The 26,828-nt window shown below is 49.2% G+C and overlaps 1 protein-coding gene across 17 annotated transcripts; it reads right to left on the bottom strand.

Moving 5' to 3' along the window:
* Positions 1–560: 560 nt before the first annotated feature.
* Positions 561–26,818, bottom strand: RNPEP (arginyl aminopeptidase). 17 transcript variants are annotated; one of them, XM_074032568.1, is made up of 13 exons: positions 26,040–26,526; positions 19,886–20,026; positions 19,400–19,548; positions 17,264–17,369; positions 17,084–17,172; positions 11,924–12,040; positions 10,645–10,880; positions 7,583–7,696; positions 6,175–6,287; positions 5,896–6,004; positions 3,380–3,604; positions 2,249–2,391; positions 561–1,199 (listed from the first exon to the last, which is right to left on the bottom strand). In XM_074032568.1, exons 7-13 carry the CDS (start codon positions 10,862–10,864, stop codon positions 1,041–1,043), a joined length of 1,083 nt encoding a protein of 360 aa, XP_073888669.1. In that variant the 5' UTR covers positions 10,865–10,880; positions 11,924–12,040; positions 17,084–17,172; positions 17,264–17,369; positions 19,400–19,548; positions 19,886–20,026; positions 26,040–26,526; the 3' UTR covers positions 561–1,040. The 17 variants fall into 17 exon arrangements, 15 of the variants coding, with proteins under 15 accessions (XP_073888669.1, XP_045250851.1, XP_045250840.2 ...); XR_012431289.1 differs by lacking the exon at positions 17,084–17,172 and having other exon boundaries at positions 6,093–6,287; positions 17,316–17,369; XM_045394916.2 differs by lacking the exons at positions 17,084–17,172; positions 26,040–26,526 and adding an exon at positions 26,725–26,818 and having other exon boundaries at positions 17,316–17,369.
* Positions 26,819–26,828: the final 10 nt, after the last annotated feature.

Below are 26,828 nucleotides of genomic sequence, written 5' to 3'. Positions count from 1 at the left end.
GCAGTAGAGATGGGGCTTCACCATGTTGGCCACGCTGGTCTTGAACTTCTGACCTCAAGTGATCTGCCTGCCTTGGCCTCCCAAAGTGTTGAGATTACAGGCGTGAACCATCACGCCCGACCTTTTTTTTTTTTTTTTTTGGTAGAGATGAGATCCCACTATGTTGGGCAGGCTGGTCTCAAACTCCTGGGCTCAAGTGATCCTCTCACCTCAGCCTCCCAAAGTGCTGGGATTACAGGCATGAGCCACTGTGCCCAGCCCACTTTTGTTTTTTTCTTAGTGATGGAAATGATAATAGGAATGCTGCTGCAGGGAGAGAATTCAGCTGCTTCACGGAGAACTGGAATGCTATTCCTTTTTCATTTTCCTGTACCAGCTGTGCCATTTTGCCATATATTTTTTCATATGCATGGGTGGGACACCCACCTCCTTCACCCTGGCTGTTTGCTGAGGACAGGGAAACACTGTCATTCTCTGGGCTTCCCCCAGTGACCTTTCCTGAACAAACACAGTGGGGACCCCTGGTGGAAGAAATGTAATAGTCACTCAATCCATAACAATTTTTGCTTGAAAACTTTATTAAAATAAGGATTAAACCTGAAAAAAGAACAATCAGAATGCCAGCCCTTTGCATAAAATCAGCGAGAAAAAAGAAAAGAAAAAAAAAGAAAAGAAGAGAATCAGTCCTCTCCACTTCTTCCCAGAGACTTAGGCGGAGAGGCGGAGAGGCGGAGAGGCGGAGAGGTGGAGAGGCGGAGAGGCGGAGAGGTGGAGAGGCGGAGAAGGCCCGCTGCCCTGCAGAGCCCGCAGCCTGTAGCGGGGAGAGCTGTGGGCAGGTTCTCTGTCTCAGGGCTCAGTGGACTAGAGAAGTTCCCACCAGAGCACAGGCCCAAGAGTCACAGATACCTAAGCCTAGAGAACAGATTATCCTGAGGGAATATAAACTCCAGGAAGTTGATCAGAGAACAGGAATTTGGGAACAAACAATTATTCTGAAAGCCTGCAGAGCCTGAAGAGGCAGGGGCCATGCACACGAGCCTCTAACTGCCCTTGGGTGCCACGATCTGCTGGACATAGTTGACAACATTGCTGTGAAGCTGGGAGGCGGTGGACGCAAAGGTCTCCTTGGCGAGGGTCTGGGCCACCTCACTGCCACCCATCATTGCGTGGTACAGCGGAAGTGTATACTTCTGCTTCCCCTGCAAGAAACACACATACACATGCCTAAGAAGCTTGCCCGGTGGGTCTGTCCAGCCCTCCTGCCCCCAGTACCAGCCTAATAGCAGCCATGGCTAGGTGCTAAAAGGGATGTGGGTACCACAGTGGAATGAGGAGTTTCTTATCAGAAGTGCTCAAATTCTGGCATCTTCTTGGGGGCCAAAGATCCATGGAGATGGATCTCAATATGCATCCCAATCCATGCTAACTTGGGGATGTCTACACTCAACAAAACAAATGAGTTGGGTTGACACAGTGGGACTCCAGACTTTTGGAAAGGGGTAGGTGGTGAGCCATCAAGTGAATAGCAGATATCAACGGCTGCAGCACATAAAGCTCACAGTCGCATACGGTCCAACTGCAGTCAAACAAAGGAAAACCCACAGGTCAAATTCACACAAATAAAAGCCAGCGACATCACAAGTTCCTAAAATCCAGAGCCTTGAGGAAGCCGTCAGAGGGCTCAGAACATCCCCAAACAGGCACGCAGCCCTGACTTTCTGCAGAGCACTGCTTCGTCTCCAGTCCAGCCCCTCCCTGCTCCGGAATCTGATGACATTCAGTTCATCCTGAGAGCCTGGGGCCCTTCCCCAACAGGGCAACTTCCACATGGTGACAGAGGGTCTGGCTGCTGTCCCAACCATGCCCAAGTCACAGGGCAGCAGGGACCTATCCTCCAAGCCTTTGCTCTTCTCGCTCGACCTCTGGCCCCTTTCCCTCTTGGCGTTTCCCGCATGATGCGATCACCCTCTTTCCCGCCTCTGGGTTGGCTCTGGCCAGCTTTTTTTCCTGGGGTCTCACCAGCTGAACTGCAGAAAGTTCCACAGGCCTGCAGGCTTCCTCTTGTCCCTAGGGCCATGCCTTCAAAGCCACACTAGTAAAGAGGCTGAGTGGTAGGGTCCTCAGGTCATTTGCCCCTCCCTCTGGGCCTCAGATGAGTCCTCGATGAGCCCTGTCCACACGATTACTTCACGTATGGCCGAGTGGGTCCCGGTGTGCTTTCGGGAAGAGCGAGGCAGAGGCCACCCACCTGGTTATGCAGGAACTCCTTCACTTTCCAGAAATCTTCCTGGTGGTCGTTCTTAAGGACGATTTGGCCCCATCGTAGCCGGAGCTCTGCATTCCGGGCATTTGAGATACTTGGGTATGTCTCTCCAAGTGTTTTCACATTCCCTGGAGAAGAGAAAGAAATGATTTGTGGCTAGGCATGGTGGCTCACGCCTGTAACCCTAGAACTTTGGGAGGCTGAAGTGGCCAGATCACTTGAGGTCAGGAGTGTGAGACCAGCCCGGTCAACACGGCGAAACCCTGTCTCTACTAAAAATACCCAAAAAAATTACAGGCGTGCGGTGGTGCACGCCTGTAATCCCAGCTACTTGGAGGCCAAGGCGCTAGAATCAAGAATCGCTTGAACTCAGAAGGCGGAGGTTGCCGTGAGCCAATAGCACCACTGCACTCCAGCCTGGTCGACAGAGCAAGATTAAAGCAGACATATTCCCCCAATATCCTGTTCCATTTGTATTCCTGCTACTCACCTGACTTTTAAGTCATCTTGGCTCTAACTTATTTTTTAACCTCTTGGTAAACATTATTTTGACTGAGCAGCCACAAAGCATTAGTGGTTGAGAGCTTTGGATGACTGGGTTCTGTGTGACCTGTTTGTACCTCAAGTTCATTCTCTGTCACCTGGGTATTTAAATCACACCACCAGTCCCAGCTACTCGGGAGGCTGAGCCAGGAGAATGGCTAAACCCGGGAGGCGGAGCTTGCAGTGAGCTGAGATCCGGCCACTGCACTCCAGCCTGGGTGACAGAGCGAGACTCCGTCTCAAAAAAAAAAAAAAAAATAAATAAATAAATCACACCACCTACTTCCCAGAGGAGCTGTGAGAATTAAATGACTTAATAGACACAAAGGCTTTACAAGAGTCACCTGCAGAAGCTTCGGACTTGAGCACTGCCAGGCTTTGTGACTTTGTCCTTATGGTGCTTGTAGGTAGAACCCATAACCTTCCGACGGCACATTCCTTGTGGAGGGTCAGCCTCCCTATTGTACGTGGCAGTCCCCTAGAGGCAGGCATCACTACTTTTTGTGAGTCTCTCTCTAGCCCCTGACATAAAGCTCTGCACACAAGGAGCCCTGGTTCACCATTTTTTCTTACCAGGAGGGAGAGGGGATTTCTGGAGGATCTTATCCAGGAAGTAGACCAGCTGGTAGGTCTTCCAGGGAGAGATGGCCACGGCTTCAATGGCCTTCACGTCCAGCTCCTCGGCTGCCCACAGCTGGGCTAGCTCTTCAGCAGGCTTCATGAGTGAGTCCCCGGGGGAGAGATCAGGGAGGTAAGGGGGCCAGCCAGGGGTATTCAGCCATCGATCAAACTCAAAACCTGTTTGGAAGAAGGAGAGAAGATACTATCAGAATTCTCTGGCCAGGTTACTGTCAGTTGGTTCAAGCAACTCAAGCAACTCCCAGAGACCTCAAGTTTCTCCTCACTCCATCCCAAACTCTTTCCCCAGCATTTAACATTACTTTCCCATGTAACCACTTGCTCCAGCAGAGTCCTAGTTATAATGATATCTAGAGACTGTGCCATTTCGACCGTGCAAGTGCTTTTTTTTTTTTTTTTTTTGAGACGGAGTCTCGCTCTGTCGCCCAGGCTGGAGTGCAGTGGCCGGATCTCAGCTCACTGCAAGCTCCGCCTCCCGGTTCCCCCCATTCTCCTGCCTCAGCCTCCCGAGTAGCTGGGACTACAGGCGCCCGCCACCTCGCTCAGCTAGTTTTTTGTATTTTTTAGTAGAGACGGGGTTTCACCGTGTCAGCCAGGATGGTCTCGATCTCCTGACCTCGTGATCCGCCCGTCTCGGCCTCCCAAAGTGCTGGGATTACAGGCTTGAGCCACCGTGCCCGGCCTATCGCCCGGCTAATTTTTTGTGTTTTTTTTTTTTTTTTTTTTTTTTTTTTTTGAGACGGAGTCTCGCTCTGCCGCCCACGCTGGAGTGCAGTGGCCAGATCTCAGCTCACTGCAAGCTCCGCCTCCCAGGTTCACGCCATTCTCCTGCCTCAGCCTCCCGAGTAGCTGGGACTACAGGCGCCCGCCACCGCGCCCGGCTAGTTTTTTGTATTTTTTTAGTAGAGACGGGGTTTCACCGTGTTAGCCAGGATGGTCTCGATCTCCCGACCTCGTGATCCGCCCGTCTCGGCCTCCCAAAGTGCTGGGATTACAGGCTTGAGCCACCGCGCCCGGCCAATTTTTTGTGTTTTTAGTAGAGACGGGGTTTCGCCGTGTTAGCCAGGATGGTCTCGATCTCCTGACCTTGTGATCCGCCCGTCTCAGCCTCCCAAAGTGCTGGGATTACAGGCTTGAGCCACCGCGCCCGGCCGAAAGTGCTTTTCACTCCAAATTAGCACTGTGTTGTCAGAGCCAAGTTGGTGGATGCTCTATTCACGTGTACATTCTCCTACTGATCACCAGAACCACACTGTACTTAAGCACTGGGGCTCTAGGACCAGGCTGCCTCGGTTCCTACCCCTGCTCTGCCATTAACTAGCTGGGAGGCCTCGGGCATGTTACTTCACCTCTGCACCTCAGTTTTATCTATAAAGTGGGGGTGATAGGCCCTGCCTCAGTGACGGTTATGAGGATTACATGAGCAAATAAACGTTAAAAGCTTAGCGTACCACCTGATGCATAGTAAGTACTCTAGAATTATTAACTACCATTAGCTCCAGAGTCCCATGACATTAAAATGCAAGCCTCCAACCGAACAGTAGGTGCTGCTAAAGGCCTGACCAATCCTACTGTCAGAGGATGCAGACTTCATCAAACCAACAACAGAGTGACTCAGGGGGGTTCAGGCCACAGCAAAAAGTGGGGGTATGTCTAATGGACTGTGTCATCCATGACAGAACATTTTTCCTTTTTTCTTTGGAAGCAGTACCTCCCAGGCAGAAATTGGGGGCTGGGCGCAGTGGCTCATGCCTGTAATCCCAGCACTTTGGGAGGCTGAGGCAGGCAGATCACCTGAGGTCAGGAGTTTGAGACCAGCCTGACCAACATGGAGAAACTCTGTCTCTACTAAAAATACAAAATTAGCCTGGCGTGGTGGCGCATGCCTGTAATCCCAGCTACTCGGGAGGCTGAGGCAGGAGAATCGCTTGAACCCGGGAGGCAGAGGTTGCAGTGAGCCGAGATCGTGCCATTGCACTCCAGCCTGGGCAACAAGAGTGAAACTCCGTCTCAAAAAAAAAAAAAAAAAAAGGAAAGAAAGAAATTAGGACAGCTACTGGGATTGCCTTCACTCAGAAGGCCATAGGAGGGGGTGCTGCCTTCGCTCCTGCCCTGTGAGTTTTAGCTCAGAGCAACGGCGCAGCAGCAGCAGCAGCAGTGGCAGCTCTCTGGGCAAGTTAAGGGTCTGACTATGTGTGTCCAGGTGTGAGGAAAACAAGAGGAGAGGAGAGGAGAGAGTAAGGAAACAGACTGGGAGAAAATGAGGCAGAGAGGAGTCAAAAGAAGTCATTTGTCTGGAATAAATCCCAGGATTCTGGGTTTGCTCAAAATGCCCCTACCTAGCTGACTCTGACCCAGTGTTTTCCCACCCACCACCATCTTTCCGAGTGTAAATGAGGTATCATTCTCTACTATTTTTTAGAAGCCTGTAGGCCAGTTCCTCTGTTTACCTGGAATGATATCCACTCTCTTCTTCTTAAGCTCAGGGAAATATTCCAAGTAGAAGTCCAGAAAGTCATCGGCTAAGATGCTTTGGAATTTGAATTCATGCACATAGGCCTGTGAGGAGGGAAGGCTCTTCAGACCCTCTCTGGCCCCGTGGGGAGTGGAGTCCTTCTGTGTCTTGGGTCCTCCTCCAACCCCTTACCTCTTTCGCCCCCTGCCTCTACCCTTGCTCAGGCCCAGTGGCTTTATCCGCTCCTCTTCCTTCTCCCCTCATGTGACTATACCTTGAGAAAATTGTCAAACTGATCCTGATCACCCACCAAGTGGGCCAGGTATGACACAAAGCAGAAACCTTTCTCGTAGGGGGTCTCGTTATAGGTGTCGTCCGGGTCAACACCTGGCAGAGGAGAAAGCAGACAAGATTTAAGCTTTTGTAGCCTGTCACCCGTAACGTTCTTCTCTAGCTCTAGAGTCAAAAGACTAGCAATGGAAGAGATCAGAATTCAGCTTCCCCAGGGACAGCAAAGCCAAGGAGTCCAGATCCTGGGCTCTCTCCAGATCTTGGCCTCTCTCAAGGTGCTTCCAAGGAGATCTCAGAGGGTCATTTACTGTGGATCTAATATGAAGACAAAGAAACCAGCCTTCCAGAGGAGCGGACACATTTCCTTAGTCCCAGGATATACTTTGTGTGGGTAGGTTCCATCAGCTCTTCCCACTGAGCACCAGGCTGTGTCTTTTCCATCCCTATTGGTCACCTAAATACTCAACCTCCCCTCCCAGATCAGTGTTTTTTTTTTTCTTTTTCTTTTTTTGAGACAGAGTCTTGCTCTATCACCCAGGCTGGAGTACAGTGGTACAATCTCGGCTCACCGCAACCTTTGCCTCCCAGGGTCGAGCGATTCTCCTGCCTCAGCCTCCCCAGTAGCTGGGATTACAGGCATGCACCACCACGCCCAGCTAAATTTTGTATTTTCATTAGAGACAGCGTTTCTCCATATTGGCTAGGCTGGTCTTGAACTCTTGACCTCATGATCCACCCACCTCAACCTGGGATTACAGGCATGAGCCACCATGCCCAGCCAATGTGCTGTTTTCACAGCTGTTCCAGGCTAAAACTAAATTACCAGTCTCCAAGAAATTCATTTGCACACTTAACAGCATCAAGGAACATGAGCTTCGACTGCATAAAAAGGTTTCAGATTAGTCACACATGGAATGAAGGAAAATGTTAGGAAGTAAAAAGCTCTGAATTTGGAGAGAGGACCCGGATCTCAGTTGCAGTCATGCACTGATTAGGTATATGACCTGGACAAGACACTTAACTTGTCTGGCACTCAGTCCCGTCCTCTGTAAAATAAGGCTAATGCTTTTACTCTACACAATCCACAGATTTGCCCTGATGATCATGAAGGAATGGGAAAGAGCCTGGTAAAATAATACAGACTTGTGCAAATGCAAAGCAATGGTGAAGTCATCACAAACTGTACAGACTGGACAGAACTCCTATCTGGCTGCAGTGGCTTGGGTTCAGTTAGCCTAGTGGCCAGAGAATTGGCCAGAAAGAGCTCTGGAGTGCCCCTCCCTCCGAATAAAGTATTCTAAGTGTGCACTGATCAACATGAAGTTTGCATTAACTTGGGGCTCCAAGCTCAATTGAGGGGAGTGGGTGTCAGACAGAGGAGCCTCCTGGACCTGGTTCAATCTTCACGCGGAGCTTGTTGAGTGGGTTTTCCTCTCCAGTGATGTCCATGTGCTGACGCAGCAGAGCTCGCCCCGTTGCAGCCTCCAAGCAGGTGTACGCAGCGCCTGGTGCAGAATCAAACATAAGCCCCCAGGAAAAAGTCTGTCACCACATCCAACTGTATTTTCCTGACAGAGACACTGTGCTGCCTCTTTGTGGCCTCAAGAAGAACAGCAACAGATACCTGAAGCTTAATAACATTACCCTCCTGGGGACCCAGGGCAAATAGGGACAGTTACAAAGAGCCTGATTCAGTACCTAGCTCCCTGTTGCTGTGGGCTACAAAGGACTTGGTTAACTCAGGCTGTAAGTCTCTCTCTTAAATGAGGACTGGGAGAATCACACCTTTCTGACAGTTACCTTTCCTTATCAAAGTACTATATTTTTATTTTATCTTATTTTATTTATTATTTTAATTGTTTGAGGTACAGCCTCGCTCTGTCGCCCAGGCTGGAGTGCAATGGCACGATCTCGGCTCACTGCAACCTCCGCCTCCTCCCAGGTTCAAGCCATTCTCCTGCATCAGCCTCCCAAGTAGCCGGGATTACAGATGTGCACCATCATGCCCACTAATGTTTGTATTTTTAGTAGAGAGGGGGCTTCGCCACATTGGCCAGGCTGGTCTCAAACTCCTGACCTCAGGTGATCTGTCTGCCTTGGCCTCCCAAAGTGCTGGGATTAAAGTGCTGGGATTACAAGTGTGAGCCACCACGCCCGGCCCCCGGCCTTATTTTTAGAAAATGATTTGATCTTCTTTTTTTTTGAGACAGAGTCTTGCTCTGTTGCCCAGGTTGGAGTGCAGTGGCACGATCTCAGCTCACTGCAACCTCCGCCTCCTGGATTCAAGCAATTCTCCTATCTCAGTTTCCCAAGCAGCTGGGACTACAGGCACACACCACGATGCCTGGCTACTTTTTTAATTTTTAGTAGAGACGGAGTTTCACCATATTGGTCAGGCTGGTCTCAAACTCCTGACCTCAGGTGATCCACCCGCCTCAGGCGTGAGCCACCGTGCTTGGTAATGGTTTGATCTTCTGTGAAAACTTAGAATTATTTTCATCTGACTGTTTCTGTCAGACAAAAGAAATTATCAACCCCAAAATTTTAAGGATCTCTAAGTCTCCTTCTGCATTACAAACAATGACTGAGGGAATAGTGGAGGGGAGGGGGACAGGGTTTTGGAACCAGCCAGCTCTGCCCTTTCCTAGATGTTTTGACTCTGAGTAAGTGACTCAGCCTCTCTCAGTCTGTTTCTTCAACTGTACAATGGGATAAAAATATTTGCTTGCAGGATTCCTAATGGCTGATTCAGATATTCACAAATAGGCTCTTGCTATCTATATTCTGAATGAAAGTATAGATTTGTACAAACTTTCTGGAAGATAATGGACAATATGTACTAAAAAAGACTCTGTAATTTAAAATGTTCAGGGCCGGGCGCGGTGGCTCACACCTGTTGTCTCAGCACTTTGGGAGGCTTAGGCAGGCAGGTCACTTGAGGCCAGGAGTTCAAGACCAGTCTGGCCGATATGCCGAAATCCCGTCTCTACTAAAAACATAAAAATGTGGCCAGGCGCGGTGGCTCAAGCCTGTAATCCCAGCACTTTGGGAGGCCGAGACGGGCGGATCACAAGGTCAGGAGATCGAGACCATCCTGGCTAACACCGTGAAACCCCGTCTCTACTAAAAAATACAAAAAACTAGCCGGGCGAGGTGGCGGGCGCCTGTAGTCCCAGCTACTCGGGAGGCTGAGGCAGGAGGATGGTGTAAACCCGGGAGGCAGCGCTTGTAGTGAGCCGAGATCCGGCCACTGCACTCCAGCCTGGGAGACACAGCGAGACTCCGTCTCAAAAAAAAAAAAAACAAAAAACATTAAAATTATCCAGGCATGGTGGTGCATGCCTGTAATCCCAGCTACAGGGGGTGGGATGTGGGGGAGCTGAGGGAGAAGAATTGCTTGAACCACGGAGGCGGAGGTTGCAATGAGCTGAGTGCAACACTGCGCTCCAGCCTGGGCAAAAGAACAAGACTCTGTCTCAAAAAAAAAAAAAAAAAGTTCAGACCCAGAAATTGTGTTTCTAAGAATTTATCCTTATTGAAATCATCTGATATGAATAGACATTTATATGTAAGGAAGTTTGTCAACATATTTCAACAGAAAATTAGAAACAAACAGTAAATTAAAAAACATCCATATATGCAGCTATAGAAGAAAATCTAATGAGCCGGGCACGGTGGCTCATGCCTGTAATCCCAGCAATTTGGGAGGCCAAGGCAGGTGGATCACCTGAGGTCGGGAGTTCGAGACCAGCCTGACCTAAATGGAGAAACCCCGTCTCTACTAAAAATACAAAATTAGCCAGGTATGGTGGCACGTGCCTGTAATCCCAGCTACTCAGGAGGCTGAGGCAGGAGAATCGCTGAACCCAGGAGGCGGATGTTGCAGTGAGCCAAGATCATGCCATTGCACTCCAGCCTGGGCAACAAGAGTGAAACTGTGTCTCAAGAAAAAAAAAAAAAAAAAACACTTAATGACCTGGGGAAATGTTTTTTAAAAAAAAGTCAGTTGTCGGCCTGGCGCGGTGGCTCATGCCTGTAATCCCAGTACTTTGGGAGGCCAAGGCGGGCGGATCATGAGGTCAGGAGATCGAGACCATCCTAGCTAACATGGTGAAACCCCGTCTCTACTAAAAATATAAAAAAAATTAGCCGGGCATGGTGGCGGGCGCCTGTAGTCCCAGCTACTCAGGAGGCTGAGGCAGGAGAATGGCATGAACCTGGAAGGCGGAGCTTGCAGTGAGCCGAGATCGGGCCACTGCACTCCAGCCTAGGCGATAGAGTAAGACTCTGCTTCAAAAAAAAAAGAAAGAAGGAAAAAGTCAGTTGTTAAACCATGTATGTGGTTTGTATTCTGAAACCCCACTTGTATTCTGAAACCCCATAAGGAGATCACACTGGCCCCACAGGTTAAGAATGGGAGGCAGAGTCCTTAGGAGAGGGGTGGACACTTTACCAAAGAGGATGGTGGAGATCCTCCTCTGGGCGTACATGGTGAAACCTTCATTGAGCCAGAATTCACCCCAGTTGGCGTTGGTGACCAGGTTCCCAAACCAACTGTGGGAGATCTCATGGATGATGACATCTGCCAAGGAGCGGTCCCCAGCTAGCAGGCAGGGTGTGACAAAGGTCAGACAAGGGTTCTCCATTCCTCCAAATGGAAAGGACGGTGGCATGAAGAGCAAGTCGTACCTGCCGAGAAGCAGGGAGGTCACCGAGAGGCCCTGGCTTCCTGGAGCAGACCCTACCTCGCTTCCCTTTCCAGCCTATTTCCAAGCCCTAAGATATGCAGTCGCTAAACAGGCAGAGTATGATTTCAGGCCCAGTGTGGAAAATAAAGCCCAGGGTCCTCAGTGCTTCTCCCAGGTGGCTCCCCTGCCTTGCCGGGACTTCCCTCATCCAGGTGGTGTCATGCTCTCCTGGAGTTCACTCTCCAGGCATTTGTTTCCCTCTCTCCTTCCAAGCAGGTGTGGAGGTGGTAAGTATATTATCAGCTCCATCACATGGAGTCCCCTGGAGGCCAACTTGGGGTCATAAAGACCAACGTGCACCCTTTTATCTAAGGAGCCTAAGTGTGAAGATGTCAAAGTTAAAAACAGAGTGTGGGGAAACTTGCAGCAATGGGAAAACACAGGTCAACAAAGGATCTTGACGGTGCTGCCCCATCTCAAACTTGGCAACTGCAGGTCACATTTTCATCACCTCAAGAACCTCTTCTCGGCTGGGCCTGGTGGCTCATACCTGTAATCCCAGCAGTTTGGGAGCCAAGGTAGACAGATCACCTGAGGTCAGGAGTTCGAGACCAGCTTGGCCAACAGGGTGAAACCCTGTCTCTACTAAAAATACAAAGATTAGCTGGGCGTGGTGGGGGGCGTCTGTAATCCCAGCTACTCTGGAGGCTGAGGCAGGAGAATCGCTTGAACCTGGGAGGTGAGGTAGAGGTTGCAATGAGATGAGATCATGCCACTGCACTCCAGCCTGGGCGACGGAGCAAGAAGACTCCATCTCAAAAAAAAAAAAAAAAAAAAAAGAAAGAACCTCGTCTCCTAGGTCCTCTCCTCAGCAACAGTGAGGAGCCTGGCTCATGTCCTCCTCTTTTCCTCCTCTCCTTCACTTCTAGGATCAGGGAAACTTTGCTCTGGGAGGCAGGAGGTGGAGAAGCCACACGGAGAGGGAGAATGGAAACCAGGGACTCAGTTTAACAGGAGACACTAGAGTCAATGTGATTATCACACCTTCCCCAAACATAAGGTCCAAAAAGCTTCTCGCCTGTTGCCAAAAATTCTTCTATCACCCCGTTGTACTCCTCCTTGGCAGCATCAATCAAGCAGGGCTCAGCCCACACCCGGCTCCTAAAGACAAGAGAGCAGAGAAAGCAGAATGGTGCTTAGAGACCATCACAGTGACCCGATCCTGAAAGCACCTGTAGAAAATTGGCCTCAGACAAGAGAATGTGACAGTGCAGTCAGCCACAGTGACGGGGTGCAAGATCAGATCACCACACAGATCCAAGAGACCGCTCCCCACACCTGAGAAACAAGGACCCCAGACAGCTGCATGGAGGTGGAACCATGCTACACGGTTATGGTTTCACTACTGAATGCAATCTTGCAAAAGTGATTTAACCTTTCTGAGCCTCAGTTTCCTCATCGGTAAAATGAGTGAAGATTAAATAAGACAACACACAAAAGCCCTTCAAACAGCGGTTTATACAGTAAATGTTAGTTTTCTTCTCTCTACTTATAGGAGAGATAAGAAAGGGTTCTAAGGCTGGGTGCGGTGGCTCATGCCTGTAATCCCAGCACTTTGGGAGGTCGAGGCGGCTGGATCATGAGGTCAGGAGATTGAGACCATCCTGGCTAACACGGTGAAACCCCATCTCTACTAAAAGTACAAAAAATTAGCCAGGTGTGGTGGCGGGCGCCTATAGTCCCAGCTACTCGGGAGGCTGAGGCAGGAGAATGGCGTGAACCCGGGAGGCGGGGCTTGCAGTGAGCCCAGATGGCGCCACTGCACTCCACCCTGGGCGACAGAGGGAGACTCCACCTCAAAAAAAAAAAAAAAAAAAAAAGAAGAAGAAGAAAGGGTTCTAATAATAGAATCTGGAATTGAATAAAACCTTAAGAGACAAACCTTTTTTTTTTTTTAAAGACAGGTTCTTGTTCTGTTGCCCAGGCTGGAGTACAGTGATGTGATCCAACCTCCGCCTCCTGGGGCTCAAGTGATCCTTCCACCTCAGCTCCCCAACGCCAGTAGCTAGGACTATAGGTACATGCCATTATGCCTGGCTAATTTTTTTATTTTTTGTACAGGCAGGGTTTCGCTATGTTGCCCTGGTTGGTCTCGAACTCCTGGATTCAAATGATTCACCTGCCTCAGCCTCTCAAAGTGCTGGGATTATAGGCATGAGCCACTGTGTCCGATCCAAACCTACTAATGTTAATAGAAATTTGTTAACTGCCTTAGGTACAATAATGGGATTGTGGTTATAAGGGAGAATGCCTTTATTCTTCAGAGAGGCACACAGATTTACTTGCTTTTAAACAGTCTAGCAAAAACAAAAACAAATCCACTCATATAACTAGTATAACAAAGTAGATGGTTCTATAGGTGTTCAATGCATCATCCTTTCAATTTTCTAGATATTTGAAATTTACATAATAAAAAGATAGGGAAACAAAGGTGGCTTGGAGGAAACAAAAACAAAACAAGAAGATCCAGTCTAATGGAAAGATGCAATGGACTCAGCTCCTGCAGCCAAAGGCTCTGCTTGACCAAGAGCCCCCAGCTGCACTGTAGAACTGCTTTTCCATACGGACATATGAATGAGAGACTAGCTGGGCTGGTAGCTCACGTCTGTAATCACCGTACTTTGGGAGGCCGAGGTCAAGAGTTCAAGACCAGCCTGGCCAACATGGTGAAACCCTGTTTCTATTAAAAAAAAATACAAAAAATAATTAGCAGGGCATGGTGATGCGTGCCTGTAATCCCAGCTACTTGAGAGGCTGAAGCAGGAGAATCGCTTGAACCCAGGCGGCGGAGGTTGCGGAGAGCCAAGATCGCACCATGGCACTCCAACCTGGGCAACAGAGTTAAGACTCTGTTTAAAAAAAAAAAGACTGATGGCAAAGTGGGATGGGTCCAGGCCAGGATGAGGGAAAACTTCCTCTCTGCCTTTGCTGAAGGATAGGAACTATTCTAACAGGAAGAAAAGATATTGGAAAACCAGTATTAGGTACTTCCCAAATATCAAAAGCAAAGACCTAGCCATGGAACGCTGCATATGCATGTGAGGAAGCACCGAGGGTCTGGGATTACTCGAGGACAGGATCAGACTGCAATGGGGGAGGCAGTGGCAGGAGACGGGACATGAGAGGCCCAAGAGGGTCGGGGTCACAAAGAGCCTCAGATACCCTGTTACAGAACTGGACCTTCAGAGCCATGGGAGCATTTTAAGGCAACAAGTGACATTATCAGATTGAGTTTTAAGAGATCATTCTGGCTGCAGGACACAGAAAATATTTTAAACTACAAGAATGAGTGAGTTTCTCCATGGAAAGCATGTAGGAGAAAAGAACAGGTCAAGGACAGAGCCTTGGGCAACACCGACACACAAGGAGCTGGGCAAAGGGTCAGGGAAGGAGATGAGAAAGGACTAACCAGGAGGCCCGACGACCAGCATGGGTGGTGGCACAGAAGCTAGAGGAGGGTCAATGGGGCCTGAAGGAAAAACAGCAGAACATGAAGGCGAGGGCTAAAAGCATCACATGTGTTACCTGTATTGAGGCAAATAACCTCTCTTACTACAGAGTTTCAACGGCATGGCAAGGGTGGGGGGCTGGATTCCATTGTAGATTGTAGCAATAAATGATGGTGGGGTGGGGGGGTTTCAAGAAGTGCAGCCAGTGAGTATACATGCTATTCAAGTCACCTGGCTACAGAGGGAAGGACAGTGTGTTGTGCCAGAAAAGAATATGGAGTTAAGGGTTTTTTTAGTTGGTTGGTTGTTTGTTGAGACGGAGTCTTGCTCTTTCACCCAGGCTGGAGTGTAGTAGCGCGACCCAGGCTCACTGCAAGCTCCTCCTCCTGGGTTCACACCATTCTCCCACTTCAGCCTCCTGAGTAGCTGGGACTACAGGCGCCCGCCACCACACCTGGCTAATTTTTGTTTTTGTAGTTTTAGTAGAGACAGGGCTTCACCATGTTAACCAGGATGGTCTAGATCTCCTGACCTCATGATCCACCTGCCTCAGCCTCCCAAAGTGCTGGGATTACAGCCATGAGCCACTGCACCCAGCCGAGTTTGTTTGTTTGTTTGTTTTTGGCTTTTTTTTTGAGGTGGAGTCTCACTTTGTCGCCCAGGCTGGAGTGCAGTAGTGCAATCTCGGCTCAACCTCCACCTCCCATGCTCAAGTGATTCTCCTGCCTCAGCCTCCTGAGTAGCGGGGGTTATAGGCATGCACCACCATGTCCGGATGATTTTTGTGTTTTTAGGAGAGATGGGGTTTCACCACGTTGGCCAGGCTAGTCTCGAACTCCTGACCTCAGGTGATCCACCCACCTTGGCCTCCCAAAGAGGTGGGATTACAAGCGTGAACCACCATGCCCAGCCTTGAGTTTGTTTTTTGCTTTGCTATAGATCTAAAAGAAACTGGTGCTTGTCTAGAGGGGGAGGCTGCAGATCTGAAGACAGAGACATAAATGATGAGGCAAAGTCCCAGAGGACATGTGAGGGAAGAGATTTGGCTTTAAACAGAAGGAAGGACCCTCATCGCAGTCTGGAAGGATAGAAGCAGATGAAGATAACTTTTTAAGTGGAGGACAGGAAGCTGACATAATCTTATCTGATGAATTTAATATTCTCAGTAAAACAGGAGACAAGACCTTTTGCTTAAGTGAGGGGATGGGATTGGACAGTAAATTTGAAGAGTATAGTCTTAGAACAGTGTAAAGGGAGTGAGATGGAAAGATAAACAAAATGACTATTGAACAACCTTGAAAGCACACCTGCTGTTGAAGACTGTACATCTGTTACGTTTCTCTGGAAAACCTCACAAATGTCTATTTCGACTTTCCATTAATTCCAACTTTTCACGAAGAATTGAGAAAGTTATAGTGGTAGCCGGGTATGGTGGCTCATGCCTATAATCCCAGCACTTTGGGAGGCTGAGGCGGGCGGATCACGAGGTCAGGAGATCAAGCCCATCCTGGCTAACACGATGAAACTCTGTCTCTACTAAAAATACAAAAAAATTAGCTGGGTGTGGTGGCGGGCGCCTGTAGTCCCAGCTACTCAGAAGGCTGAGGCAGGAGAATGGCGTGAACCCGGGAGGCAGAGGTTGCAGTGAGCTGAGATCGCGCCACTGCACTCCAGCCTGGGTGACAGATCGAGACTCCATCTCAAAAAAAAAAAAGAAAGTTATAGTGGTATTACTGTGTAGTTTCACTATTTTCTATATCTCCCAAATACCCACTCATAGAAGTAGAGAAAAGGAATTGTATAACAAGGGACTGGGACATTACAGCAGCGGAATAGTGGGCAAGGAGGTTTGGGGTGTTGGTAAGAGGTAACCAACCACACACTTGGGCCAGGGAGGGAAGCCCAGTCAGGAGGGTCTTGACTGCCCAGGAGAAATGAGTGGCTTGCCGGAAGGGAGGCTGCCATGAGCTCAAGGAGGAGATGTGGTGGAATACAGTGGGAGGGAGGCTGTCAGAGAGCTGGAAGGTTAGCAGAGTCAGGATGAATGAGGACAAGTGGCTTAAAAGTTCAGATATGGTACAGTTCATGACAATGACGATGTCTAGGCTCTAGATTTCAGAGCATGGCTGTGAATATGGGTGGCTGACAGAGTGAAGAAGGCTCTCTGAGTAGAGGTCAAGAAACCCTGAAGGTTGGTGCGGTGGCTCATGCCTACAATCCCAACACTTTGGGAGGCCGAGCTGGGAGGATCTCTTGAGCACAGGAGATCAAGATCAGCCTAGACAACATAGCAAGACTCTGCTTCTGCAAAAAATAAACAAAATTAGCTGGGCATGGTGACAGAGTAGCTGTGGTTCCAGCTACTCTGGAGACTGAAGTGGGAGGATTGCTTGAGCCTGGTAGCCTGAGGTTCAGTGGGCTCTTGTGCCACTGCATTCCAGCCTGGACAAGAGAGCGAGACAAGAAAAGAAAGCAAGAGAGAAAGAGAGAGGAAGGGAGAGAGGGGAAAACAAGAAGGGCAGGGCACAGCACAAGAAACCCTGCAGCCACCCTCAACCCTGGGTGTTAGGAGACAAAAGTTGCCAAAGATGATGTGACAGGACACCAGACAGAAAAAGACCATGGGACGGCAGTCAGTGTCTTCAAGGAATTACTTTGTGAACTGTTCTACCACCACCTTGAATATCAAAATTACCATAGTCCTTCAGCCCAGTGGACTTCAGCTTGCTACAACTAGAAGGTTTAAGACAGTCATCCAAGATACCTCCACCAGGACACACATTTCTGTCAAAATAAATGAGGACGCTCTCAGTCAAGCTGCAATCTCATCACCCGTAGTATAGTGCAAAGAGCACTGGATTTGCAATGGAAATACCTGCATTTTAATTCCAGTTTTGCCAACTAGTGGTCCTGCACAAGCCACTCACCACAGCCTTGGTTTGCTTATTTTTAAAATGTAGAGAGTATCATCCTCATGGAGTCTGTGTAAGGATTAGAAGAGATTATAAATAAAAGGGCCTACTGGGATATATCCATAATTCCCCTCTGCCCAGGATTTTCCTCTTGCAGTAACAGGGACTGGGATAGGTGACATACCTTGCCAGAAAACCCTCCCATTTGATAAACCCCCATGGCCGGGTGTGGTGGCTCACGCCTGTAATCTCAGAACGTTGGGAGGCTGAGGTGGGTGGATCACGAGGTCAGGAGTTCAAGACCAGTCTGGCCAATATACTGAAGCCCCATCTCTACTAAAAATATAAAAACTAGCCAGAAATGGTGGCACGCACCTGTAGGCCCAGCTACTCAGGAGGCTGAGGCTGGAGAATCGCTTGAACCTGGGAAGCGGAGGTTGTGGGGAGCCAAGATCGCACCACTGCGCTCCAGCCTCAGCAACAGAGCAAGACTCCGTCTCAAAAACAATAAATAAACCCCCCACAAGACCCTACAATGTGACCCAGGAGGCAAGGACTGTCCATCTAATCAGGGAAGGAATAAGTCATTACCACCAGTTAAGTGGATCCTGTCACCTAGTTCAATATACCATGTTGTCATTTTATTACAGGCAGTATAAAAATAAATCATTATCATTCAGTATCTTTAGAATCTATTGTTCTCTCATTTCCCATTAATAGTTCATACTCTCACAAATAGAACCTTAGTAAGGGTATTCTTGGAAACGACATTCCTTTACTTATCTACTTGCTTGTCTGTTGCAAAGATGACATCCTTTTGGTTATTTCCTACCCTGCCTATTAGGAAGACAGCCCTTCGTAAGAGGAGGGCACTTTGTCTTTCCAGACTGGTATTGTTTTGAGTGTGTGCACTGGGAGCAGATGCCAGTGGAATCCCATCTATTATTCCATCTGATAACCAGAAACTAAGACTCATGATACCAGCAGTGCCACTGAGCCCAATTATGAAGTCTGAGGCTTGTAACTAATCTTGTCAAGGACACCACTGCCTCTAGGAACTGGGAGCAGGGCTAGAGATAAAGAACAGCAACAGCACCAGGAAAAGGTCACCGTTTCACTGTCCAGCCTTTGATGCTCCCACATTGGGACCAAGCTATAGTGGCAGGTAATATGAGAGCCAGGAAAAACCTAGACTCCTGGTCAAACCTCTTTTCTCAGGAAACCTTACAAAATCACTTTTTATCTTCACAAGATCCATCTAACCTCACGGAGGCATTGCTGCCACCGCAGGCTTAGACTCACGCATCCGCTGCAGACACGAAGAGTCCACTTCCCTCTTAGAAGGAAATAATGATACCAAAGTTGTGTATTTCCAGTAACTAAGCGCAAAAGAAAATGGGGAAGATTTGGTACGAAGATAGGAAAGTAGACATAGCTGCTAGAAGGGCATTAAAACTTAAAGATATTAATAAAGATCCATTTCCCAGGCCGGGCATGGTGGCTCATGCCTGTAATCCCAGCACTTTGGGAGGCCGAGGCAGGTGAATCACCCGAGGTCAGGAGTTTGAAAGCAGCCTGGCCAACATGGTGAAACCCCGTCTCTACTGAAAATACAAAAATTAGCTGAGCATGGTGGGGCATGCCTCCAGTCCCAGTTACTTGTGAGGCTGAGGCAGGAGAATCGCTTGAACCCAGGAGGCAGAGGTTGCAGTGAGCCGAGATCATGCCATTGCACTCCAGTCCAGCCTGGGCAACACAGCGAGACTCCATCTCAAAAAAAAAAAAAAATCAATTTCCCAAAATTGCAGCCTAAATTCCAACATCCCTCTGTAAGGCAGCCCAGGACAACACTACTGCTAGCAGGGCTGATGATGTTATTCCAGGCAGCAGGATTAGAACTGGAAAGAGGGAGTGGGAAAGGTGGGGAGAAAACGAGCACTTCCTCCAGCTGTGCTCATGCTGCATGAGCTGCAGAAAGGCTCTGGACTCAGACAGAGGATCCAAGACTCCCCAAGAACCACCCCAGCAGGTCCACTGGTCAGAGTCCTCCTTGCCTCTGAGGCCAATCCAACCTTGCCTGTGGGGTCTTTGTCTCCTACCTGGGTCCAACTTCAGCCGAAACCAGATCTCCGATGGCCAAAGCTATCAGATAGGAGGGGATGGGCTGACACATCTGGAAGAAGAACTTATTTGGACCTCTCTTCTCCCAGGTGCTAGCACTCATCACAGCTGTGAAGCCATCTGGGACCTGACAACAGAGAAAGCTTAGGAGATTTTACCTGGAGAGAGTCTCCTTTTGATTAGTTCGAATAAAGCATGACCAGCCATCTGTGTGTGATGATAATGGCCCGGAGTCTATCTTGGAGAACACAAAGGTTTCAAGAAACTAAATCTGTGCTCAACTGATGGGATTTAGAGGAAGGCTACATACAACTTCAGTGGGTGGAAGAATTTAAAAGTAAGCAATTTTTCAGAAGTACTACTGAATGGATATAATAATTTACCACTGAAATGTGACCTGTTTGATAGATCTGAAATTATTTCTTAATCCCAAGGGCAGGTACACCTAATCTTAGTCTCCTTACCTCAATAAGAGCTGAATATTTGTATTTAACAGCAGGCGTGTCGAAGCAAGGGAAGAAGGCCCGGTTTAGGACAGCCTGGCCCTGGGTGTACACAAAGGGCTTCCTCTTTCCTGCTGTCTGCTCAGGAGCCAACCAGCAAACCTAAGCGAAAAGAAGAACATTTCAGAACTGACATCTCTCCCACACGAGCTCAGTCTGGCCAGAGAAGTGAGCTGGCTGGAATGAGAGAATTTTAGGTAATCCTTAAAACCTTTCTGCCAGCCAGTCTGGTTCGAACTAGAAAGCTCTCTCCTCTTGTGTATTTAGTTCATCCTGGAATCCAAGCCAAAGTATGACACCCACTTCACAGGGCAGAGCCACCAGAAAGGGTCCTTTCCTCACGGCATCCCATGCGTCATCTCAGGGACCCTGGACCTAGCCTCTGACCCTTTCATCTGTACCCTGTCTGTGTCCTTCTCTCTACAGTCTCATCAAACAAAAAACTACTGAAGCAACTGCATTTGGACTTGTGATAAGACTCAGAAAAGCAGAACTCAACTGGGAGTCAGTGATTAATACGTATTCTCTTTTCTTTTTTGAGACAGAGTATTGCTCTGTCACCCAGGCTGGAGTATAGTGGTGCAATCTTGGCTCACTGCAACCTCCACCTCACAGGTTCAAGTGATTCTCATGCCTCAGCCTCCCAAGTAGCTGGGACCACAGGCGTGTGCACCACCAAGCTCAGCTAATTTTTGTATTGTAGAGATAGGGTTTCATCATGTTGGCCAGGCTGGTCTCCAACTCCTGGCCTCAAGCAACCCGCCTACCTCAGTCTCCCAAAGTGCTGGGATTACAGGAATAAGCCATCATGCTCAGCCTAATATATGTTTTCTTTTTTCTTTCTTTTTTTTTTTTTTTTTGAGACAGAGTTTCACTCTTGTCGCCCAGGCTGGAGTGCAATGGTGCGATCTTGGCTCACTGCAATCTCCGCCGCCCGGGTTTCAAGTGAGTCTCCTGCCTCAGCCTCCCAAGTAGCTGGGATTACAGGCATGTGCCGCCACACCTGGCTAATTTTGTATTTTTAATAGAGACGGGGTTTCATCATGTTGGTCAGGCTGGTCTTGAGTTCCTGACCTCAGGTGATCTGCCCACCTCAGTCTCTCAAAGTGCTGGGATTACAGGCATGAGCCACTGCGCCTGGTTTAATATTTGTTTTCTATTCCTAAAACTTACCTTTTCAGAAGAAATGTATTCTATATCATAGGCACTGGTTATATGATTCTTTATCTGCATTCTGTTAGCTCTTAAACAAAGGGCAAATCTGGGTTGGGTGCAGTGGCTCACTCCTGTAATCCCAGCACTTTGGGAGTCCGATGCAGGTGGCTCACTTGAGGTCAGGGGTTCATGACCAACCTGGCTAACATGGTAAAACCCTGTTGCTACTAAAAATACAAAAATTAGCTGGGCGTGATGGCATGCACCTGTAATTCCAGCTACTCAGGAGGCTGAGGCAGGAGAATTGCTTGAACCCGGGAGGCAGAGGTTGCAGTGAGCTGAGATCATGCCAATGCACTCCAGCCTGGGTGACAGAGCGAGACTCCGCCTCAGAAAAAAAAAAAAAAAAAGGCAAATCTGAATGATTATAACAAAACCCAGTTTTTGCCTACAGCAAACAGGCTTTCATTTACCTGGAAGCAGAGCAGGGTGGAGTATATGTCAGTAACAAATACCATTTAGAATTTAGAAATGGATTTGATTATTCCAGGATGATTTCACAGAGGAAGAAAGAAAAGTTTCTGGCTGGACCTTCAAAGACAAGCAGGATTGAGATGGCTGGAAAGGCAGGGAGGAGACATTGACAAGGAGACAAGCAGCAACATGAGCAGAGGCATAAACAGATGCAGGCTCCAGATGCAGAGTGGGAGAGGCAGGCCTGGGCAAGTCTAATGAAGGGCTCTGAACACAGCGGTGTCTGAGACCTATTTTAAGAGGCATAAGGAAGCTACATTGGGATGCTGGGTTTTTCTTTGAGTTTTTGTGTGTGAAAAAATTAATTAGTGTCCTTATAACAGGTACAGTGCAGTATAGAAAGGGATGAGAGAGAGTGGAGAAAGCTGATAAACACTGCTTCAGCCAGGGGACCGAGATCAACGCTGACAGTTATAAATCACGTGGATACTATGTGCCCTCAATACCCAATGAAAATGGCACTTTGGCTGGGCGCGGTGGCTCACACCTGTTAATCCCAGCACTTTAGGAGGCCGACGCAGGTAGATCACCTGAGGTCAGGAGTTCAAGACGAGCCTGGCCAACATAGGGAAACCCTGTCTCTACTAAAAATACAAAAATTAGCCTGGCGTGGTGGCACGTGCCTGTAGTCCCAGCTACTTCAGAGGCTGAGGGAGGAGAATCTCTTGAACCAGGGAGGCGGAGGTTGCAGTGAGCCGAGATCACGCCAATGTACTCCAGCCTGGGCAACAGGAGCGAAACTCCATTTCAAGAAAAAAAAAAAGGCACTTTACCTCTGTGAATTGCCCCTCAAAACTCATAATCCCAGTCTAATCATGAGAAAACATCAGATAAGTTTCAATACAGGGGTATCCTACACTATACCTGGCCAACACTCCTCAAAACTGTCAAGGTTGGCTGGGTTCAGTGGCTCACACCTGTAATGCCAGCACTTTGGGAGGTCAAGACAGGAGGATCGCTTGAGGCCAGGAGTTTGAGATCAGCCTGGGCAACACAGGGGGACTCTGTCTCCATAGAAAAAATAAAAATTAAAAAATTAAAAACTGGCTGGGAGCAGTGGCTCATGCCTGTAATTCTAGCACTTTCTTTGGGAGGCCAAGGTGAGAGGATTGTTTGAGCCCAAGCGTTTGAGACCAGCCTGGACAACACAGTGAGACCTCATCTCTACAAATAATAAATTCAAAAAATTAGCTGGGTGCAGTTGTATGCACCTGTAGTCCCAGCTACTTGGTGGGGAGGCTGAAGCAGGAGGATCACTTGAACCAGGGGGATCAAGGCCGCAGTGAGCCATGATTGTGTCGCTCACTGCACTACAGCCTGGGTGACAGAGCAAGACCCTGTCTCAAAAAACAAACTGTCAGAGTCCCAAGAGGATACATGACAGCTAAATATAACATGGAATTCTGGATGGCTTCCTGGAACGGAAAAAGATATAAAGTAAAAACTAAGGGACTCTGAAAAACCTATGGACTCCAGTATCAGTACTGGTTTATTAATTATAACAAATATATTATTATACTAATGTAAAATGATTTAGTCTTGGTTAATAATATATCAGCATTGGGGCCGGGCGCGGTGGCTCAAGCCTGTAATCCCAGCACTTTGGGAGGCCGAGACGGGCGGATCACGAGGTCAGGAGATCGAGACCATCCTGGCTAACACGGTGAAACCCCGTCTCTACTAAAAAAAATACAAAAAACTAGCCGGGCGAGGTGGCGGGCGCCTGTAGTCCCAGCTACTCGGGAGGCTGAGGCAGGAGAATGGCGTGAACCCAGGAGGCGGAGCTTGCAGTGAGCTGAGATCCGGCCACTGCACTCCAGCCTGGGCGACAGAGCAAGACTCCGTCTCAAAAAAAAAAAAACAAAAAAACAAACAAACAAACAAAAAATAATATATCAGCATTGGTTAACTGTAACAAATGTGTCATACTAATGTAAAATGGTAGCAAGAGGGGAATCTGTGTGTATATGAGTATGTAGGGAGTACTGGACTGTATATGGGAACTAGCTGCTTAATTCTTCTGTTAATGTTTTAAAATATAAAGTCTATTAAAAAAAAATTAGGCCAGGTATGTTGGCTCACACTTGTAGTCCCAGCACTTTGGGACGCCAAAGCGGGCAGATGACTTGAACCCAGGAGTTCAAGACCAGCCTGGGCAACATGGCGAAACCCCATCTCTATAAAAAATAACAAAAATTAGCCAGGTGTGGAGGTGGCAGGTCTGTGGTTGGTCCCAGGTACTCAGGAGGCTAAGGTGGGAGGATCACTTGAGCCAGGGAAGTCAAGGCTGCAGCGGGCTGAGATGGTGCCACTCTACCAGTCAATGATGATTGATCAATTGACTGATCATTGAACACCATCAATCAGTGATGTTTTTACTGATCAGTAGGAAATGAGATTTTTTTTTTTTTTTTTAAGATGTAGTCTTGCTCTGTCATCCAGGCTGGAATGCAATGGCATGATCTTGGCTCACTGCAACCCTCCGTGTCCCAGATTCAAGCAATTATCCTGCCTCAGCCTCCCAAGTAGCTGGGATTACAAGTGTGAGCCACCACACCCAGCTAATTTTTGTATTTTTAGTGGAGATGGGGTTTCACCATGTTGGCCAGGCTGGTCTCAAACTCCTGACCTCAGGTGACCTGCCAGCCCTGGCCTCCCAAAGTGCTGGGATTACAGATGTAAGCTACGGCACCCAGCCTGGAAATGAGATTTTGAAAAAGAACAATGTAGGGAGCTTTTTGACCCTGTCTCAAAAAATAAATAAATAAATAAATAAATACAAAAGTTAGCAGTAAAAGTTAACACAGCTCACCCACCATGTACCATATTAGCCACTTATGGAAAGACAACTCATTTAACATATGTCCCACACTTAAGACTAGTGCCTGGTTCATCTTATTAAATATTAGCCATAATCCCCACCTCCACCAAAATTGCTTACTCATCATCTTTGCTTTTTTTTTGTTAAAACAGGGTTGCACTCTGTTGCTCAGGATGGAGTGCGGTGGTGTTATCTGCCTGTGAAAGGAAAATCTCTGGGGCCCCAAAATCACTAAGGAAAACTCCAGCTGGGAACCGCTTAGGGCACACCAGCCTCCCATTCTATTCAAAGCCACTCCTCTGCTCACTGAGATGGATGCATATCTGATTTGCTTCCTTTGGAAAGGCTCATCAGAAACTCAAAAGAAGGTAACCATTTGTGTATCACCTATCTGTGACCCGGAAGCTCCTTCCTGCTTCCAGTCTTCCTGCCTTTGCTTCAAGTTGTCCCGCCTTTTCAGACCGAACCAATGTACTTCTTACATATACTGATTGATGTATCATGTCTCCCTAACGTACAAAACCAAGCTGTGGGCCCGGCGCGGGTCTCGAGGTCAGGAGTTCTCAGGAGTTCGAGATCAGCCTGACCAACATGGTGAAATTTTGTCTCTACTAAACAATACAAAAATTCGCCGGGTGTGGTGGCGCACGCCTGCAGTCCCAGCTACCAGAGAAGCTGAGGTCCGAGAATGGCTTGAACCTCTGCCCAGGAGGCAGAGGTTGCAGTGAGCCGAGATCTTGCCACTGCACTCCAGCCTGGACGACAGAGTGAGACTCTGCCTCAAATACATAAATAAAAGAAAAATTAAACTGTAAGCAAGCTGTTTACTGTGAAACTTGCAACTCACTCTACCTGAGAGATAACTGGCAGCCACAGCCTAAGGATTTTCTGACTCTTACAGACATAAGCCACCTAACTCCATCTCTTATTTCCAGTATTTGCCCCCAACTCCGAAAAAAATTAAAGAGCTAACTAACAGTGAGAAGGCCAAATTATTACTTATAGCACCCTAATTCCGGTTCTCACTTTTACTCAAATTCTTTCGTTAATCAAATCCAGGACTTCACAGGAGGAAACAAAAACAAAGATATAAGCTTTAACCGTGGAACTAGAAGACCACACAGAACAAAGACCTAGATCAGCATCTGGCTAATTCCCGAGCCACCATAAAGCAGAGATAAGGTGGCTGACAATCAGGGACCTCGGTCCAAAAGTCCAAGACAGCACTAAGTGAAATGCATGAATAGGTCATCCAGGAAGCCACGGAAGATGTCAGAAACGGCAGTGTGCGATGAGCGGGAACGCGGCGCAATGTAGACAAGCCACCAAGGCCAGGGAGGAGACGCAGAAGGATGGAAAAGGCGAAGGGTGCACCGCTAAATGACCGGAGCAAGTTCAGAAGAAGGAAACCAGGCAACCCGGGAGGAAAACAGGAAGCAAGGGGAGGAGGCCGAGAGGCGGCGCGCAGGGAGCTCGGCCCCTCCAGGGACGCGCTGGAAGGGCCCTCCCGGTCCCTCCTCCCGGGTGGGGTAGGTGCGGGCGTAGGGCGGCTCGGGGCCGGAAGGGCGGGCAGGCAGCCGCGGGCGCAGTCCGGGGCTCACTCACCCCGGGTCCCTCCCCGACGCGGTAGGTGAGCAGCACCTGGAGGCGCTCGGCGGCGCTGCAGGGCTGCGGGAAGGACACGCACAGGGCCTGGCCGTAGTGCGAGAAGGGCTGCGTGTAGAAGCTCACGGGCTCCGCGGGCGGCTCCTCCGAGCCGGGCCGCTCCCGCCGCAGGGCCGCTGCCGTCACCTCCAGGCACGGGTGCGAGTCCAGCCGCAGCTCGACGGCGCCCTCGGGCTCCAGGCAGCACAGGTCCAGGACCGCGGTGCCGCTCAGCCCCCGGCTCCCTACGCCGGGCCCTGGAGGCCCAAACTCAGCCCGCAGGTCCAGGTGCAAGTGCAGCAGCTCAAAGGCCCGGAAGTTGGAGGCCGAGGCCACGTCCACCGCCTGCGCCGAGTGCAGCGGTCGCCGGGCCGCGCCGCCGCCGGGGGAAGGCTCTCCGCTAGCCATGGTCCGCAGCGCCGTTGCTCACCCGCCGGGCCACGAACCCGAGGGGAGCCCCGCCCCGAGCGCCGCGGGCCCACCCCCGCCGCGCGGGCCCACCCCCGCCGCGCGGGCCCCGCCCCCGAAATCTGCGCCCGATCGCATCCCCTCCCTGCACTCTACCGCCCACTCTTCTAGCTGCACCAGTGCCTCGGCGCTTAGGACGAAAGAGGCCGGTGGGATCGTGTGGCCCACGTTTGCCCACCTGTATCCTACTGAGGTGTTCCAGTCGTCCCGGTGGGGCACCCTTCTCTGCTGACCCTTCCTGCTGCCTCATCTTCTAGGCAGCGGCGAGGACTGAGCCCCGGC

The sequence above is a fragment of the Macaca fascicularis genome, chromosome 1 (genome assembly GCF_037993035.2).
Source record: "Macaca fascicularis isolate 582-1 chromosome 1, T2T-MFA8v1.1".
NCBI lineage: Eukaryota > Metazoa > Chordata > Mammalia > Primates > Cercopithecidae > Macaca > Macaca fascicularis.
Note: the sequence above shows the minus strand (reverse complement) of the source record. Positions and strands in the feature narration are given on the sequence as shown.